The sequence below is a fragment of the Hyperoodon ampullatus genome, assembly GCF_949752795.1.
Source record: "Hyperoodon ampullatus genome assembly, chromosome: 9".
Lineage (NCBI taxonomy): Eukaryota > Metazoa > Chordata > Mammalia > Artiodactyla > Ziphiidae > Hyperoodon > Hyperoodon ampullatus.
Window position 1 is genome coordinate 81,730,805 of NC_136922.1, and position 20,780 is coordinate 81,751,584.

The following is a 20,780-nucleotide window of genomic DNA, read 5'->3' on the forward strand; positions in this document are numbered from 1 at the left end:
CCAACAAGACTATAAACTCCATGAAGGAAGGGACTTTGCTGGTTTTCTTCAGTGCTCTAACTCCAGCTCTTAAATTAGAATCTGACACACAGTGTATGTTCAATAAGTTGTCGAATAAAAATAATACTAAAATATTACAGAAAAGTTACAAACGAGAGAAAGAATAAAACAAAATTTCATTTTTTTGTACATAATTGCATATCTCTAAATTTGTATACTGGTCAACATAGCATATGTGCCTAATACAAAATTGTTGAAGAAATGAACCTGTACTATTATTTTAATGTATTTTTTCATCTTTTTTTTCAAAAAACACATAGGTTTTTACATAGTTGTAATCATCATTTTTTAACCTAAAATGTCATTATTCAGCCAAATAACTCATCTTATTCACCAGATTTGGATATAATAATTTGATGTCATTTCCAAAAATCAAACCCATTTTCACATTAAAAAGCTGTGTTACCACTAAGGCTACACAAAAGTATATGCTAGAAGCCACAAAAAAAACCAATGAACTCATCATTTCTAATATCATCATCATCTCTCTCACTAGTATGATTGAAGAGTCATAGTTATTTTGGGAGGCAGACTACCACAATGAGTTAAGGTCATAAATAGTTAGCCAAAACATTCTTGCAAAAAAAAAAAAAGTTGGAGGACTTACACTTCCTGGTTTCAATACATACTACAAAGCTATAGTAATTATGCCTAGGTGGTATTGTCATAAGAAAATAGACTTACAGATCTATAGAACATAACTGACTGACCAGAAATAAACCCCTACATTTGTGGCCAATTAATTTTCCACAAAGACACCAGTGCAATTCAATAGGAGAAGGCATAGTCCTCAAAAAAAAAAAAAAATGAAGACAATTGGACATCTGTATACACAAAGATGAATTTAGACCATCACCTTACACATATGCAAATATTAAGTCAAAATGAGTAATAGACTTAAATATAAAAATCAAAAACTATAAAACTTAGAAGAAAACATAAGAGTAAGTCTCTCAGACCTTGTGTTAGGAAAAGATTCCCTAGTTATAATACCAAAAGCTCAAGCAATAGAAGAAGAAACTGAGAAACTAGACTTCATCAAAATTAAAAACATTCGCTTTTCAAAAGACACCAACAGACAATTCACAGAATGGGAGACAAAATCTGCAAATCATATTTCTGATAAAGTACAGAATATACAAAGAACTCTTATAACTCAGTAATAAGAAGATAACCCAATTTAAAACTGAGCATAAGATTTGAATGAATATTTTACCAAAGTAGATATAAGACATCCAATAAACACATGAAATGCTGCTCACTATCATTAGTTATTTGAGGAACGAAATTTAAAACTATAATGAAATACCATTTCACAGGCACTAAAATATCTATAATCAGAAAGAAGAGCAATGACAAATTAGAATGTGGAGAAACTGGAACTCTCATCATTGCTGGTGGGAAAGTAAATTGGTGTAGCCGTTTTGGAAAATAATTAGTTTCATGAAAAGTTAAACGTAAATTTACCGTATAACTCAGCAGCTCCACTACTGCATACCTGCCCAAGAGAAATGAAAACACATGGCTACACAGAGACTTTCACATTAAGTGTTCATAGCAACATTATTTATAACTACCCAAACCTGGAAACAACCCAAATATTCACCGACTGCTGAATGCATCAACAAAATAACATATATTATACTTGTGCTGATAAATGTATATTTCTATGCATATACATTTTAATAGATGTTTATATATCTCTATGCTAAAATGATATATTTATGAAGCCCTGTAAACTATGTATATATTTCATCACATTCATAAGAGTATGGGCACATATATAATTTCAAATTAGCATCTCTTCAGTTTTCAACCCAGATGCAAATCTAGTTGCAAATTCTAACTCCACCACTTCTTAGCTCTGTGGTCATGGGCTAGTTACTTAACCTCTCTGAATCTGTACTAGTAAAATATGTGTAATACTGTACACCTTCCAGGACTGTGGGATTAAATTAGACAAAATGTATAAAATGCTTAGCACTAGGCTGGCACGGGGTCAGTTCTTAATAACTCACACCCAGTATAATTATTTGTCTTTTTGGAGTTTTAGTTGCAAATCTAGTTGTTTACTAATATTCAGGGGTGAGGAGAAGGAAGCCATTTTGTGCAGAGGAGAGACAGACTTCTCCCCTTCTAGCTGTTGGACTTTTTCACTTAATTTCTCAAGCCTCAGTTGCCAAAATCTGTAAAGGAGAAGTCATCTCACAGGACCTATGATTAGGAAAATTACATTCAAGTGCTTGGCAAACTGCAAAATGCAAGGTAAATAGGAAAGTGCTATATTATTATAGCCTTCTGTTCCCATCAATGCCACCCACAATATGTTTTTAGGAGAACCAGAATAACTACTCTAGAGGGATGTGCAGTCATTTCTCATCCTGGGAGATTATAAGGAAAGAATCTTTTCATGACCGTGGTGGTGGCGAGTCATTTTCAAAATAAATTTTACCCCCTTGTTGTTTGAATACAAAGCAAGAACTGGGCTACTCCCTATCTGAAGCACTCCTGTCCTCATGAGCTATCAGGCTCAGCTAAATACGTCCCTTGCCAGTATGTGAATAATCCCCACTGGTTCCGAGACCTCCATCCACCACCGATGTGACATTCTTTGTGTTCAAATGTCTAGCTGACGTCTGATGCTTAAAACAGCCTATGTCTTCATCCCTCTCTGCATTGTCACAGCCTGTACCACCACTCTTAAAAGGCTATCGCAGGCACTCTCAGCACCAGTTGCTAACCAGCCTACCCACTTGTTTCCCCTGCCTGCTGCTGGCTGCCTTGAATGCCTTGTGCTCCGAGCTCCTTGTGGGTCTGACAGAGCAGGGACCATGTCTACCTTCGGCTACAGGAGAGAACTTAGCAAATACGAATCCATCGATGAGGATGAACTCCTGGCTTCCCTGTCAGCCGAGGAGCTGAAGGAGCTAGAGAGGGAGCTGGAAGATACTGAACCAGATCACAGCCTTCCCGTGGGGATGAGGCAAAAGAGCCTGACCGAGAAAACGCCCACGGGGACATTCAGCAGAGAGGCACTGATGGCCTACTGGGAAAAGGAGTCCCAGAAACTCTTGGAGAAGGAGAGGCTGGGGGAGTGTGGAAAGGTAGGCTCTTGGATTTTTTTTTCTTTAGCTGCTCCCACGGCCCTACCCCAAACCCAGGAAGCTGTTTTTTCTAACTTTTCAGCCCTCCTCACTTTTCTTTTCTTATAACCCACTTGTAGCTGCTATTGAAAATCTTCTCAGGCTGAAATAGTCATCTAACTTTTATGGCCACCCAATGGATTATATGTAAAATTCTTAATTGGGGTCTTATGATTGACAAGGATGGGATCTTCAAGAAGAAAATAATTCACAAGCAAAGCATGGGTTTAAATATTTTGCCAAACGTAAGTCTAATTTGAGTTATAAGTTGGGGATGCGGCATAATAGAAATGTAGATGTATTTATATATGTGTATAGATATGTGTGTGTGTATATATATAGTGGTTAACTAAATTTATTTTCTTCTATAAAGACAAAAGTGTGTACTCTGGTTGCTTGGGCTGTGATGGTGACTACAGTAAAAATAATTCTTTTTTTCCAACAGCAGGAAGTGTGGGGTGGTGAGAAGTATATGGGGCTGAGAGTCAGGGGACCTTATTTCTACTCCCTGCTCTGTGCCTAACTTGTAAGATCTTAAACAGATAGTCGCTTCTGCAGGGTTCTCTTTCCCATCTGTCGATGGAGGACATTGGATCCAGTGTTTCTTTTGTGAATCAAACACCCTTTTGAGATTTGGATAACTTATGGACCTTCTTAAGAAAATGAACGTGTGCTTGTGTAAACATACACAAATTTTACATAGAATTTCAAAATGATGACACACAGCCTGAAACCCACCTAAGGACCCAAGTTAAGCATGCCTGCGTAGATGATCTCTAAGATTCTGTTCTATTTTATAATGGTGATTCTAAGGCCAGGAAATGTGCTTATATTAGAGGTCAGACCTATTAAGCTCTTGTTCTCTGACCTGTAAACAGTTACTTTGAATTTGCCAAATGAATCATTCACAGAAGGAAGTTCAAAAGACTAGGCTCTGGGAAAATATTATAGTCACGACAATAAGAATGTCCAAATAACAAAGTCCTGAATTTGTGGAAGAACACCGGTCAGGAGCGAGAGTTTAATACCTCTGTGCTCCATTGGCATCATCTCAAATCAAAATGGCCCAAAGCCAATGGCGAGACTTCCATGGTACTAATCTAGGCGCTGTTAGATGATCTTGATGATAGGGTGTGTTGGCCACATTTTTAGCAAGATATGTGTGAGCCTTGTCCATGTCAATCATCGCAGGAAGGGCCACTGGGATCAGGCCAGGAGCTGCCAAGGCCACGGTGGCCGCCTGCATTAAGGGACTGAAGGAGTGAGGTGGTGGTGAGAAGGAAGGATACACATGATGGGCCAGGATTGGGGTTGGTCGGTTCCTCCACAACCATGATTTTCAGAGGTCTTTTTTTTTTTTTTTCTGTTGTGGAAATGTGTGTCCAAAATCTGATCCAATATAAGTAGGACATTTTCCTAACAGTTCTTAAAGATTTTCCTTAATAAAAAGATTAAAATTGCCTCATAATGTCCAGGACAGATAGCCATTGGAGCAATAACCCAGCAAAGGCATTTTAATGGCATAATGTCTTAAGATCAGTGGAAAACAAAGGGCAAAGCCTGTTGTCAGCTGTTGATGAAACCCACTGGCTCCTGCCAAAGGTTTTGTTGATCCCTGATCCCTGCCAATAGCTTATCAGCTCAATTAGAGAGGCTTTATGTTGATGAACTTTGATTCCTTTCTCAGCTAGTTAACTTTTCTCCCGCTACCCTTGCCCCTGCTGGCTAGTTGTCTCTGGAGTCACAAGGAGTGCTGAGCAGAAGCTTGCCAGTGGAGGGTGTCAATCCATTTCCACTCCAGGAAAAAGCTCAAAGCAGCTGACTGGTGGGTAGGAGGGGGAGGGGGACGGTGGCGTAAGTGAAGAGCAGCCCAGCACGGACCATGAGAAGGAGACGATGATCAGGCTCCTCCTGGCTCTGTAAATGCTTATGAAAATCATGTTCAGCCCCTACGGAATGACAGCCTCTGCCCAGCTGGACTCACACAAACTTATCCTGCATTAAACAGCTCCAAGGGGCCTTGCCGACCCAAAGATGTAGCTCCCCTAGCTTGAGTGTCTGCCGGGCTTCAGGCATAGGTGCCCATGAGTACATTCATTTTATTTCACTGAATTTTTATCTTCTGGACATGAGAACTGAGACTAGGAGAGGTTAAGAGACTCATTTGAGATAAACAGCTTCCAGCTGAAATTCAAACCAAGTTCTGTTGGCACAAAGACTGTGATTCTCAGAATGTGGGTATATCAGCATCACCTGGGATCTTCTTAGAACTACTAATTCTAGGGCTCCCCCAGACCTGCTGAATGAGCAACTCTGGGAATGGGGCCCAGCACTGTGTGGCCTCACAAGCCCTCTCAAACCACACACTGGTTTGAGAACCACTCAACTCTACTGCAGTTTCTTTGAGATTCCCCTCCACAGAGGTTTAGTGATTTGTCTAAGATCAATCCGCTCTTTATGCGGAGAACCAGAACCAGAAGGGAACCAAGCCTCCTTTTTCGTGTAATGGTGTCAGGGAGGTAATGAGGAGAAATGGTTAGAAACCCTCTTCTTTTTGCCTAATTTATGCCCTAAGGGTATGAACATCGCCCCCCAGCACCTCATGCCCACCCCCCTCCACCTTCCCACCCCTATTCCTGCAAGGATCTGGGTTAACTACAGAGCAGTGGCAGATAGGTGATCTGGAACAGTGCAGTCAGTACAAATGCCAGAATAATTTTGAAAGTAAGCAATGATTGTTTTTATATCCTACTTCCTCCCTCTCTAGACACCTTTCTCCCTTCTGCTGTTCTTCTCTTAGATGTCCCCCACCTAGGGTGACTAACCATCTCAGATTGTCTGGGACTATCTAGATTTTAGAACAAAAAACTCTTGCTTCCTGGGATACCTTTCAGTCCTGGGCAAACCAGGACAGTTGGTCACCTTCCCCCGACCCCAGCCCCATCAGTACTTTTCTTCTAGGCCCTGTCAGGACTCTCAGTGGCTGTTAAAACCAATGTCAATTTAGAGCCATTCCGTTAACAAATTTTATTGAGTCCCTACTACATGCTGAGCACTGTGCAAGGTGAACAAAACAGACATGATCCTTGTCCTCATCCCACAAACAGTCTTTTGAGAAAAATGACAAATCATTAAATAGGTACTTTACTGGAGGAAGTACAACACTGTGGGAACACATCACAAGGATAATTTGAAGAGGTGTCAAAGACATTTCTGGAGGAAATGTCATTTAGATGTTACAGGACAACTCATTGCTGGATAACAGTTTCGCATATGACCTCTTCAGATACATTTAAGGGGAAAACATCTCTTGTAGATAAAGCCTAAAGTTCTTTTAAAAACTAGAGGGTACAATTTAATGGTGGTATGACAGGCAGTATACCTTGAATTTTGTGACAGGTCCCTTTCTTCCAAATACTGAAACCGCTAAAAACATATACTTACAACACACACACACACACACACACACACACACACTGTATCACTCTCCCTCCTCCTCCTGAATAAGTGAGTAAAAAATTAAGACTGGAGGAGGCAACCGAGGAGCGGCTGACCCCTTCCCCAGGCCATCGCGTGGTGCCTGCCACTCCAAGCAAGTGGATAACTGGAGGCTATTCTGTGATAGCAAACTGGGCAAGCAAACCTGGAGACCAGCACAGTGTTTTCCAAAGCTCATTCCATATGCCTCGGCCTGGGGTCAAAAACATTTCCAGTATGGAGGGAAGAATCAAGGCTTTGGGGACAGGAAAGCGTCTCAGGACTTTAGAGAAAATAACGGACTAAAAAGATAGCATTAGAGAAAATCGGACTCTGTCAGCAAGTTCGAGATTTTTATTTTATCAGAAAAGGTAGCAAGAAAAAGAAAGATGGGGTCACCTGAGCTTCTCAGTACAAAGAGTCTTGTAAACAGGAAAGACAAAGATGGAATGAAATTGTGTGTGCCTGAAAGTCTCTCAGAATTGATACCTGGTAACTAATTTAAGACCATCAGGCTGAGGCAGGGGCTTGCTTCAAGAGTTTCTACTGTTCTCTGCTGTTCCACATTACGGTTGGAATCTAGCTGGTGCCAAGGGCGATTATCTTTCCCATCTCGTGTCTCCTGCAGTCCTGTCTCATTTAACCCTGTGATAACATGAGATTTCAAGCTGATTTGCTGAAAGGGGTGACCTGATTGAGTTTCCGCAGAGAGCTGGGTTTTGACCTGTTGCTGCCCTGAACAGCAGCCCTGCCCCCTTGGCTTCTTTCCCCAGAGAAAGGACAGAGACAACCTCAGCTTTCAGGTGCTGTGGGGTCTCTGAGACCCTGTGCCAGGCTCTACCCTAGAGGGACATGCCCCGCCTCTGTCTACACCGAGACAGGACAGGGCAGAGGGCTCAGGGGTCCTGTCACAGAGGCTATAGGAGGCAAATTGGGGGAAGAATTTTTGAACATTAAGAAAGGGAACCCATGAACCTGTTGTATATTTTCGTTGTCACTCGTATGTTTGGGATGGAGAAATAAGGAAGGACAGAGGGGTGATTCCCTAAGGGATAGTTGACTTTGCTAAACTGTAATAGACTAGGAGTCAAGTAGTTCAGAAGAGGTAGTCAAGAGAATAAAAATTTTATCAAGGGCTTTCCAGAGCAGAAGTTCCGACATATCTGTTCAAACTGGTAAAATGATAGCAAACTTTTATTCCATAAACTGAATTCTGGATCTTTATTTTGCAGAAAACAAAAGAAACGTTTGTAGAAAAAGCTGTTGGGCTATGCAAGGAAATATTAACCTTGGTCACCCAAACTAGAGAGATCAGAAGGTGGAGATGAGCTTTTTTGTCTTATATACTTCCGTATTACTTGCTGTGTGTTACTTTTTAAAAATTTTATTGAGATGTAATTGACATATCACATTGTATGAGTTTTAGATGGACCACATGATGATTTGATCCATGTATGTATTGCAAAACCATGTGTTACTTTCGTAAATTTTAAAAATGTGCTTAGAAATGACAGACTTAATGATGATACCATGCTCTTTAGGTTGCAGAAGAAGACAAAGAGGAGAGTGAGGAAGAGCTTATCTTTACTGAAAGTAACAGTGAGGTTTCTGAAGAGGTGTATACGGAAGAGGAGGCCGAGGACGAGGCCGAGGCCGAGGAGGAAGAGGACAGCGAAGGGGAGGAAAAAACAATTGAAAACGAGAAGGGGATGAATGGATCTGTACATTACGGTGGTGTCAATTCTGACAACTCGAGGCCAGAGACATTTAAAAGCCAAATTGAAAACATACATCTGACCAACGGCCACAGCGGAAGGAACACAGAGTCCCCGGCTGCCATCCACCCCTGTGGAAACCCTACGGTGATCGAGGATGCTCTGGAAAAGATGAAAAACAATGACCCTGACACCACGGAAGTCAATCTGAACAATATCGAGAACATCACGTCGCAGACCCTCACCCGCTTCGCGGAGGCCCTCAAGGCCAACACGGTGGTGAAGACCTTCAGTCTGGCCAACACGCGCGCCGACGACAGCGTGGCCACCGCCATTGCGGAAATGCTGCGAGTCAACCGCCACATCACCAGCGTCAACATCGAGTCCAACTTCGTCACGGGCAAGGGCATCCTGGCCATCATGAGGGCTCTGCAGCACAACAGCGTGCTCACCGAGCTGCGCTTCCACAACCAAAGGCACATCATGGGCAGCCAGGTGGAGATGGAGATCGTCAAGCTGCTGAAGGAGAACACCACGCTGCTGAGGCTGGGATACCATTTCGAGCTCCCAGGACCAAGAATGAGCATGACCAGCCTCTTGACCAGAAACATGGATAAACAGCGGCAGAAGCGGATACAGGAGCAAAAGCAGCAGGAGAGGTACGATGGGGGAGCCAACCTTAGGACCAAAGTCTGGCGAAGAGGAACGCCCGGCTCTTCACCTCACGCATCCCCCAGGCACTCTCCCCGCTCATCCCCCAAACTCCCCAGGAAAGTCCAAAGCGTGAGGAGCCGTCCTCTGTCGCCGGTGGCCCCGCCCCCTCCGCCGCCGCCGCCGCCGCCGTCCCCGCCCCCTCTTCCTCCGCAAAAGCTGCCGCCGCCCCCTCCGCCGCCGCCGCCGCCGCCCCCTCCGCCCCCAGAGAAGCTCATCACGCGGAACATCGCAGAAGTCATCAAACAGCAGGAGAGTGCCCAGCGGGCCTTACAAAATGGACAGAAAAAGAAAAAAGGGAAAAAGGCTAAGAAACAGCCCAACAGTAGCCTAAAGGAAATTAGAAATTCCCTGAGGTCAGTGCAGGAGAAGAAAATGGAAGACACTTCCCGACCTTCTACCCCACAGAGATCAGCACATGAGAATCTCATGGAAGCTATTCGGGGCAGCAGCATGAGACAGCTAAGGCGCGTAAGTAACCCGAGGGCAGACCATGGGGCGCAGACCTAGTAAAGGAGCCGGCCTCCACCGCACAAGGGTCCCAAAGTCGCCTCTCAAATACTTAATCAATATTTTAAATGTTTTAGTATGCCAGAGCAGGCTACCAAATTTGGAGCATCAGAAGCAGGTCACCAGATAGCACATTTCCATTTGAGAGATGTGCCTGGTCCACCTTCTTGGCATCTCAGTCTTTTAAGGGCCAGGCTCATCTTAAGATACTTCAATCTAAAAAAGTCCCGATTTCCTTAATAAGAAAATCAAGGGCGTTCTCATCTACATTCCAGAACAGATTCATCACTTGTCAAAAATTTTACCACAGAGTTGCAAGTGATTTAAAACCTACTTTATCATATAAAATTTGAGTACCACCCAGCAATAATCTATATCTGAGTTCTTCCTGGAGAATACTGCTAAAGACATACTCTACAGATATTTTTTTCACTTTATCATTTGTACTGTTTTGATTGAAAGAAAATCCCCTATCTTTGTAGGTGGAAGTTCCAGAAGCTCTGCGATAAAACCCCGATCTTTAGAAGACGATGCAGATTTATTCAGTGGTATTAGATAAAATGCATTGTGAGATGTTTCTAAAATACCTTCTTCAATTTGAAATGTTCTCTGACTTTAAAAGTAGCCTCACCCATTAATTCCAAAGAGAATTTGAAGAAACTATCAGCATGTTTCTTCTGTAAATATGAAAATAAACTTCTTTTTTATGTCATGAGATTTGTATTGGCAAGAAGCAGTTTATTTAAACATGCTCTGGCTGTGTTGGTAATTCTGAGCTGTCATGAGTTAATGAAATGGGCTGTTATTTTTGTAATCCCAATAAATTTGGATTGAAGTTTTTCGGGCTTTTTTTAAACAAACTATTTTTTTTTGTAAATTGATATTCACATCTGTCAGGTGTGTATGTAACCTTGCTAAATATTACATTCTCAGCCCCCCCAAAAGGTTTGGGTCCTTAGCATTTGCCTGTGTTTTCTCATGTCTAAGAAAATCTGATCAGAGCTCTCTCTAAAGGTCTGGAATCAAGAACCTTCTTAAAAGTCTTTTTGGTAGTGAGATAAAAGCTTGGGAAAAGACCCCAAAGTGACCATTATCATCTTAGATGCATGGATGTTGGACCCAGGATGGCAGCTGACACTCCCATATTTCCATAAGGCAGATAGGTACCCAGAAGTCATTCAATCATTTATAATTAAAACCAACTATTTCTGGAAGAAAAAAACAAACAAACAGTTGAAAGTTAGAAATCTCTTGGTAGAGAGGAAGTAAGTGCTAAGGGAATGTCTGGAAGATAGGCACCGCCCCCCCACCCCGCTCTGAATTCAGAGCTATCTTGAGGCTAATGCTAAAGATGCACTGTTGAAGTCTCCTTTAAACTCTCCCTGGATGAGCTTTAGTTTAATGGGTCTCAGCCTTTTGGTGCTCTGAATACATAGTGGTGATGTCAGAGTCCACAACACACATCCAGGACAAGGGTACATGTATTTGCAATCACCCCACCTCCCTCTCACTCAAGAAAGATCTGAATTCAGATAAGAGAAAGACTATCAGAGATTCCCTTCATTCCACCCTAGGGCTCCTCTCCAATTTATGAAAGCTAGAAATCTCCTCTAAAGCCCTTTGTATTATCTATGATTAGCAATGTTTCCTTTGTGTCCTACAGAGTATGACAGTGGTCCTGGCGAGCTCCCTGGGCCACCCGTTTAATAACTGTTTCCTGACTTCGTGTAGGGAGTGACTGACATTTTCAGAACTAAGTTGTGTACTTTTCACAGAAACATTAAAAGGTGCTCTCCCTTGGGGCTTCCCTGGTGGCGCAGTGGTTGAGAGTCCGCCTGCCGATGCAGGGGACACGGGTTCGTGCCCCGGTCCGGGAAGATCCCACATGCCGCGGAGCGGTTGGGCCTGTGAGCCATGGCCGCTGAGCCTGCGCGTCCGGAGCCTGTGCTCTGCAACGGGAGAGGCCACAACAGTGAGGAGGAAAAAAAAAAAAAAAAAAGGTGCTCTCTCCAGTTAGTCCATGAGGAAGCCCAGGCTCAGGGGGGCTGGGGTTGCCTGGGAGCCTGGGTGTTTCAGAAGCCCGTGCTCCTTCTGCATCGCTGCCCGTCTCTGCTTGCATCGGGGCTCAAACGCCCCACCCCACGAAGGCTCCCTGTTCTTAGAATAACAGTGGGGATTTCAGTTTCCCTTAGTAGTGACTTCACTATTTTACCCCTTTTCACTAGTGTATACAATCATGTTCTTTATTGTTGCACAAAGAAATACAAGCTAAAATGTAGGTTTTTAAAAGGTGTGCATGGGTGTGTATGGGGTGTGTGTGTGTGTGTGTGTGTGTGTGTGTGTGTGTGTGTAGTGAATTTAGGACAGAAAGCCAAGACTGACCTTCCTTTCCCCTGACCTTTGTGTGTGCATGAGGACGGGGCTCTTCTGAATGCGAACAGCTTTCAGCTCCATCATGATGAGGCAGAGGGGCAAATGGTTGCTGATAAAAGGGCCCTTTGGGGCTTCCCTGGTGGCGCAGTGGTTGAGAGTCCGCCTGCCGATGCAGGGGACACGGGTTCGTGCCCCGGTCTGGGAAGATCCCACATGCCGCGGAGCGGCTGGGCCCGTGAGCCATGGCCGCTGAGCCTGCGCGTCCGGAGCCTGTGCTCCGCAACAGGAGAGGCCACAACAGTGAGAGGCCCGCGTACCGCAAAAAAAAAAAAAAAAAGGGTCCTTTGATAAAACCATGTATGAATCCCAGAAAAAGAGGGTGTGCAGAACCGGGAGGGAGAGGCGAGTTCCTGGGCTGCCGGGAGCCGCTAGGGCTGTGGAAACCTGCCAGGCCTTCTCACCAGAAATGAGTGATTGGGAGACAAACATTCTCTCCTTCACATTTTTTTTTTTGGGGGTACGCGGGCCTCTCACTGTTGTGGCCTCTCCCGTTGCGGAGCACAGGCTCCGGACGCGCAGGCTCAGCGGCCATGGCTCACGGGCCCAGCTGCTCCGCGGCATGTGGGATCCTCCCGGACCGGGGCACGAACCCGTGTCCCCTGCATTGACAAGCGGACTCTCAACCACTGCGCCACCAGGGAAGCCCATCTCCTTGACATTTTAAAAGACTGCTTTGCTGGAAATTTTTGGGCTTCGGGAGAGAGCAACGTGCACTTAAGAGGCACTTCACAAAATGTAAATAAAGATATCCTTACAGCCAACCCACAAAACAAAATATGATAAAGCCCCTAATAAGACAAGTATGATACGGTCAGGCACTAAGTTGGCACATTTTTCATTCAGGAAAAGCATTTCTCGAATGTGTTTTCAGAATACAGCACTGTAAACAGGCAAGGTGTCATGACTCCTCAGCACAGAAGAGAGATCCTTAGTTCATCCTTCCTGCAAACTCACAGAGCTGGTATGAAGACCAGTTAGTTCATCATCTCTAAAGAGCATTCAGCTCACTGGGAGAGAGGCTGTCCAAGACCAGATGAAGTGTTTAGACCATGATTTATATCTGCACATGAATCTCTTAAAGTACTCCTCATCCTGATTGAAACAGAGCCAGGATGCCGAGTCTCACCCTGCTTCTGGAGCCCTGCTGCCACAGGTATTCAATAACTCAGTGATTTAATACCTGCCCTGATGTAGTTGCTCCAAGTGAGTGAGAGGGGAGAGGTAATAACAGACTGCAGTGGCCAGTATTGAGAGGCACCGAAGACTGGGGTAAATCGATACATTCTTGAAAAGACCTCTTAACTACTTCATTTCCAGACAAGTTCACACTGTCTTTTCTTTGTTTCTCTGAGGTTTGGAAGGTGGGTTTTTGTCTCCATCAGTCGTCAAATAGCAGATGTAAAAGACAACGAACTGAGGTAAGAATTACAAAACTCAGAAATATGGTACCAATACAGATGCACCCAACTTCCACAACTATTTTCTGAGTGCCTACCATGTTCCAGATACTTCTGGATGCTGAGGATACACAGTGAATGAAGGAGATAAGACGCCTGTCCTCGTGTCACTTACAGTCTAGGAGAGGGAGCTGACACCATTCTTTCATGCATCGTGTGTCTGTGTATCAGGTGCCTCCCGTGGATGAGGCACTCTCCTCGATGCTGGGGAGACCAAGTTGAATTAGAAAGTGTCCTCCAATGCCAAGCAGTGAGGATCCTCATTCCTTCCAGAATACGCAGTTTTAACTGAGCTAGAGGCTGGTGTAGGATCCTATATGAGCACTGAGGAAGCCTAATCACCTCAAGCTGGGCTTAGCATACTTTTTCTGTAAAGAGCCAGAGATATTTAAAACAGCATATAAAATATTTAAGTATTTTAGACTTTGTGGGCCATTTGGTGTTTGTCACAGCTATTCAGCTCTGCCATTGTAGGGTGAAAACAGCCACAGACAATATGTAAGTGAATGAGTGTGTTGGTGTTCTAATACAACTTTATTTATGGACACTAAAATTTAAATTCCATATAATTTTCATGTGTTGTTAATTTTCTTCTTTGATTTTTTTTCAGCTATTAAAACATGTTAAAACTCTCCTCAGTCTGCAGACTGGACAAAAACAAATGTTGAATGCATTTGACTTGTAAGCCACAGTTTACCACAGACCCTTGACCAAAAGCAGATAAGGGGTCAAGAGAGGCTTCTCAGGGAAGGTGACACTTGTTTTGGATTTTTAAAGAATAGAGAAGATGCCAGGCTAAAAAAGGAATCAAATGGTAGGGGTGATGAATGAAGAGAGACATTTAAGTTTGAGAAAACAGAGTATTATAGAAAATGGTAGAAAATCATAGGGTTAATGTAATTCTATAAAAACAAGAATTTGGCAGGTTTAATATTTTAGTTTTTTTTCTGGTATTGATAATTTTGGTGGATTAAGAATAGTACTAGTATGTAGTTTCAGTATGGTCTTTTCTTTTTACAAAAATAGTATGTGATCATTAAGAAAAACTAGAATATACAGATAAGGCAAAAAACATAAAGAATCCCGAAAATCTCATGCACACAGAACTACTGATAACCTTTTAGTGTATATCCTTTTAGATCCTTCTTAATGCATACTTAAACACACATATAACTTTTTTTCTACAAAAAGGGGAAAATAACACACATGCCATTACATAGCCTACCATATTTTATTTAAGCAATTTCAATAACTTGGATATTCAGGTTATTCTGATTAGACCGCTGATGTTGGAATTTAGTTTGTTCCAACTTATCTTTTTGAGTTATTCTAACTTTTAACTTTTCCAAAAAGCCCTTAGAAGAAAGGATTGATGAAAAATCACAGCTAAGAAACCATCTCCCAGTTAGACAAGAGTTGCGAGTACATCATCATCGTGGTATACCAAAACTGGAAATTAGGTTTCAACCAAATTGTCATGTTTACCAGTTTCCTCTCAGTCAAATTATATGCCTATCTGAACCACAGAGGCATGCGTTGGTAAGACGCATTTCAAAAAGTCCATTCAATTTTCTGTGTCTGAATAAAAAGCCTGGGAGGGGCTGAGAGTCACAAAAGTCCGTCCTGAACAACTCAGTGTCGGCTAAGGAATGTGGATTCATTATGAGAGTCATGGAGAGCACAGAGGATTTCAAGAGGAGGAGTGACATGATGTTTATACAGCTTTACAAAAATATGGCTTGCGTAACTGAGAGAAGGATGGGCTCAGTGAGGCCCAGGCTGGCGACAGGAAGACCAGTTAGGAGACCACTGCAATGATCTAGAAACAAAGTAATGCAGACGAACTGACCACTGTGTAGGTATGAAGAGGTCAGAACAGATAGAGCAGAGACTGAGAAAGCGCACGCTCCACTGAATTTAGTTACTGGTTAGACGTAGGGGGCAGGAGGCAACAAAAGAGAGACGTCTAGGTGGATCCGATCCTGGCTGGGCCATCTGGGTGGGTAGTGGTGCCACAAAACGGGACAATGGCATACAGCAGGAGCAGGCTTGGAGGAAGAAGGTGAGCTCGGTTTTGAATAGTATCGTGTCTGAGGTGCCTGTCCATTTGAAGGTAGGGGTCTAGAATCATGGGGTGGCATTCGGGCTGGAAGTGAGGATTTGGGGGTTGTATATGAGTAGCATTTAAAGATGGGGGTTTGGACGAGGTCACTCAGGGAGACCGTGGAGAAGGGCAGAGGCTGAGTAGGTCCAGAGAGAAACCAGACGAGAGTCAGGTGGCAAAGCAGAGAGTTGCGCTAAGGAAGGGCCAGTCGGCAGCATAAGATGCCTCAGTGAGTTCTGGAGCTTGACAGGGTTTACTTGAGCCAGTGATCTTGGTGGGAGCAAGTCCATGGGAGCCGTGGAGATGGAAACTAGACTGTAGGGGTAGAGTGGGGCGACTCTACCACTGCAATGAAGAATGTAGTGCGATGCTTCAAATAATGGGTGTGCGGCTGTCTTGGAGAGTCAGCCGGTCCACAAATCTCAAAATTAAAAAGGCACATCTGGGGCTTCCCTGGTGGCGCAGTGGTTGAGAGTCCGCCTGCCGATGCAGGGGACGCAGGTTCGTGCCCCAGTCCGGGAAGATCCCACATGCTGCGGAGCAGCTGGGTCCGTGAGCCGTGGCCGCTGGGCCTGCGCGTCCAGAGCCTGTGCTCCGCAACGGGAGAGGCCGCGACAGTGAGAGGCCCGTGTATCACCAAAAAAAAAAAAAAAAAAAAAATAGGCACATCTTCCTGGTATGTCATTACATTATATTATATTATATTATATTATATTATATTTTCACATACACAAATATATACATACATTATCATTTTTACTTTATGTGAGAAAAAATGTTATATATATTTCTCTGTAAATACATTTATATATTATATACATACTTTTCCTCACGTCAAATAGAAACGACATATATGTGCATATACATGTATATATACAGTCTAGATAAAGTTAATTGGAAACCTCAGTCCACCTCTGTGACAGTCCAAAATCTTCTGCAAGATTTCTGAGAATTTCTGGGATGAAGGGGCTGGGGGCTGGAGGTTTATCTGCCCATCGTTGTCTCTGGCTCCACGCACCAAGCATGCACCTAGCATGCACCTAGCAAACCTATGGTTTAATGGCCCTAATTTCAAACCACATGGAAATGGACCTGTGGCAATCAGCCCTCTTTCTTGGTTTCCACAGGTTCAACATTACATGAAAATTTGGGAAATAAAGGTAAGGTTGACATTACAGCAACACAAATGACTTCATATCAAACATGAGATGTTATAACAATAACAGAGGGGCTAATTCCCCATCAGAGAATTTTTTTCCCCCACTGGCTATCTTATCCCACATCATAGTCTGTATTTTCTTGTTAGTTTATTACTTTCCTCTTCTCTCATGATTCACCCTCATTACTACCCTCCTAAATCACTCCTGGGAATTCCAGATTCTCTTCATTTTGTTTTGCACAGCAAGTTCAACTCTCTCCAACCCCTGGCAAAAGGCAGCTCCAGTTTACCTTTGCATATCCAAACTGGTCAGAGTGGTGCAGATCAGAAGATGCTTTTATTTAACAGGAGCCTCCCTCAGATTATGGCTGTGAATAGAATTTCTCCCCTTGAAAATGGCATATCCTCTCCTTGATCACCACAAAAACCTTTGGTGGGTCACTCACAATCTGTTACCCGGACTGTTGCTTCTGAACTGGTTTCTCCCTAACTGGTTCCTAACCAGTTGCTTCCTAACTGGTTTCTCTGTCTCCATTCTCCCTCACCCCACATTGGTCCTCTACATGCTAGAGTGAGATTTTTCCAAGATGCAATTCTGTTGACGTCAGTCACCTGCTTGAAATTCTTCCGTGGTAACCCATGTTCTGCAGAATAAACTTCAAATCCCTTGGCCTGGCAAACACGGCCCTGCTTATCTTTCGGCCTTATGTGTCCTCATGTGCCCTGTGCTTAAGCCATACTAGCATCGTGCAGTTCACTGAACCAGTGATGTTGACTCTTGACACACACCTTTCACATACCATCCTACCTGCCTGGAATTCCCCTCCCACTCTTTACCTCAGGGGAGTGCCTACTCATTCTTCAAGAGAACTTGAAAGAGGAGTAGCTGATTGAACCAAGGATATGGGGAACAGGGCACCTTTCAAAGGAGACTCTATTCTCTTCCACACTCTCCCTGGGTGACCTCAACCAAACTCCTATCTTTAAATTCCACTCATACCACGTGATGCCCAAATCCTTACTTCCAGCACAAATACCACCCTCGTGATTCTAAACCCATACGTTCAAAAGAACAGGCACCTCAGACACAACATATTTAAGGCTGAACTCATCTTTTTCCTCCAACACCTGCTCCTGTTATATTCTGTATTCCACTATCTCGCAATACATTTTACCTTGCATTATATACTATCTGTGTAGATGTCTTAATCTTCCTACTATCCTACTGGATTCTATATCCTGGAGATCCGGGACTTTATCAGCAAGCACTCAATGCATATATCTGAATAGATGGAGATGATTAGCTGGTCAGCAACAATGAAGAGACAAATGACAGTATCTTCTCGCCATCCCTCCCAGGGTGGCCAAAGGGTGATGCGGGACCAAAAACGATCATGGTTGAGAAACCAAGTTTAGAGGCGAGATTGGTTCCAGGGTCTGTGACAGGGCAGGACCTACATGTGGAGGCTAAGGGGCTCCAAGGGGTGCATGACTAGGGAGCGGCCAATGGTAGGCACTCCCTCTGGGTGCATTGCAGGGCCAGAGCTCTAAGAATATCTACATGCACTCTTGCTGGCCCTCCTCTCTCAAAGCCTCACTCCACCTCTTCTCCCATGTGATCTGGGGTCATGGTCAGGATGTAGTCATGAGCGGCTGTGCAAGCTACAGTCGGGAGCGTGTTCGGGTAAGCCGAGGACTGACAACTGGCAGGTGGAAGTCCTGTTCTCTACATCCTGAGGTCAAATGAGTATAATCCTTAAACCCCTAACCCTTGAATTCATTGGACAAATTTGCATGCTGAAGCAGAAGTCTTTACTCTGATATACTATCTATTTGTACATTGGCTATTTTGCACTAATTTTCAGATGACTAATCACTTGTTCCATATTGAAACTTTGTGTAATTAGCCATTTAGTCTTTATTTTTTTATTATTATTATTTTTGGCTGTGTTCGGTCTTCATTTATGTGCAATGGCTTTCCCCAGCCGCGGCAAGCGGGGGCCACTCTTCATTGCGGTGCACGGGCCTCTCACTATCGCGGCCTCTTTTGTTGTGAAGCACAGGCTCCAGATGCGCAGGCTCAGCAGTTGTGGCTCACGGGCCTAGTTGCTCCGCGGCAAGTGGGATCTTCCCAGACCAGGGCTCGAACCCGTGTCCCCTGCATTAGCAGGCAGATTCTCAACCACTGCGCCACCAGGGAAGCCTAGCCATCTAGTCTTTATGACAAGTTCAGCAGGTTCTTAGCAACACGACTTTTGTGGGGTTATAGATTTAGAAGTTTTAAAAATTAAGCATGTATTTGAAGTCTAGCCATCTCCTCTGATGGAAATACTGTTGTCACTAGTACCCACAGCTAAATTCTCTGTCTTCCTGAATGAAATCTCAGCTGATCCATCTGAGTAATCATCATTACATAAACACAAAAACAAATGATCTAAAGTCAGTCTCAAGTCACAATTTGAAATTTGCCCTCAACTATTGCCTCACAGTTGCAGACTATGCAGGAGACCAGCAGAAAGCTGAAAATATCACAGTCAGAAAGAGCAAGATCATACTCACCAATGTGCTCATTTATTTTTCTCTAAATGCTGCCAGGAAGTTTTGGTGATTCTTCTCCGTGACACACATAAGAAGGTTAACAAGAATCTTGATCTGTCAGAACTTGTTGGGATGGTAACTATGCTTTTACCCCAGAAGCTGTCATTAATAACTTTGTTTTTAAAGAAATGCAAATTATTTTTAACAGAAGCAAAAAAAAAAAAGGCAAAACAAATCCAGCTTCTTCTCCACACATGATAGTCACAAGTTAAAAGTCACCATTGGGGTGATAAAAAATATGAAATCAATGAAAAATCTTAAGGAAAGAGACACACTGACAGAGATTACTTGAAATTCAGAGAGAAGATTCTGAGGTAATTCCAAATAAATTCTTGTGTAATCATTTATTAAGCATTTGGGATTACTCCAACATGCCAGTTACTTAATCTAATATTTAAGTGGAAAAAATATGTTAATGGTGATGGAAGGAGGAATGGGGATTGGGGATGAGCAAACAAAAAAATTATGAAAGATTCTACTTACTGAATACTCCAAAAATCTGAGGCTGTACCAATCTCAAAACTTGCCTTGGCTTGCTTTAGTGGCTGTTGGTTTGGCTGCATGATTTTAACATATTTTCCTTCTTGCTTTTTTTTTTTTTTGGAAAACGGAGAATGACAGAATTTCCCTTTGGGTCTTTACATGTGCAAAAGCAGAACAATCCCAAGCCTTCTACAGTTGAAGTAAAGATATTGGAGTAATATTTTTTATTTTTTATCCAGATCATTGCTGGTGTCTTGATGCACCTGAGAGGCCGGGAACTACAGTGGGCGAGGGTACATCCTTTGTATTAAGACAGACCTAAGTCTGATGCTCAGCTCTGCCATTTACTATTTAACTTGGTGCAAATTGTTTGTTTCATTTGCCTTGGCTGAAACATTGGGATAATAACTTTCTCATGTAAAACATTTCATGTAATGCCCAACACTTAATAAGTGGTCCAATAAATAGTGGTTAGTATTATGATGGGTCCTTTTAAACATGACTTTTCTCTAAGGAAAAACATCTCAGTTATGAAAGGCCCGGGAGTGGAATAAGCACAGCCAAGGGGCTTCTGGAAGCCCCTTTAAATGGCATCATCATTAGCATCAAAAAGTGGCTTGGTCTGAACTAGCTGACTGCCCACATTACAGTATCCCCTGCAGAAAGGAGACAGGGCCAGGGGATGCCTCCCTGTGGAAGTTAGAGAGCAGTCTACACTGGGAATTGCACACTAAGTGGGCAGGTGTTGACTGTGCCCTCTGGGGACAGTGTTTATCAGAAAAACACTTGTATGGGCAGGGAATGTACTCCCTGTACAAAGCAGAACCAATATCTGGAGGTGTTCTTTCTTTTTTTTCCTTTTTGGCTGCGCCGCGCGACGTGCAGGATCCTAGTCCTGCGTCCCCTGCAGCGGAAGCATGGAGTCTTAAC

At 43.4% G+C, this 20,780-nt stretch overlaps 1 protein-coding gene across 1 annotated transcript; it reads left to right on the forward strand.

Annotated features, from left to right (window-relative positions):
• Positions 1-2,891: 2,891 nt before the first annotated feature.
• On the forward strand, positions 2,892-18,516 carry LMOD2 (leiomodin 2; the record flags this gene model as incomplete). Its single annotated transcript, XM_079711842.1, has 5 exons — positions 2,892-3,164; positions 8,222-9,577; positions 14,860-15,045; positions 15,428-15,619; positions 18,406-18,516. The coding sequence occupies 5 exons, from the start codon at positions 2,892-2,894 to the stop codon at positions 18,514-18,516; spliced, it is 2,118 nt and encodes a 705-aa protein (XP_079567968.1).
• Between the last annotated feature and the right edge of the window lie 2,264 nt (positions 18,517-20,780).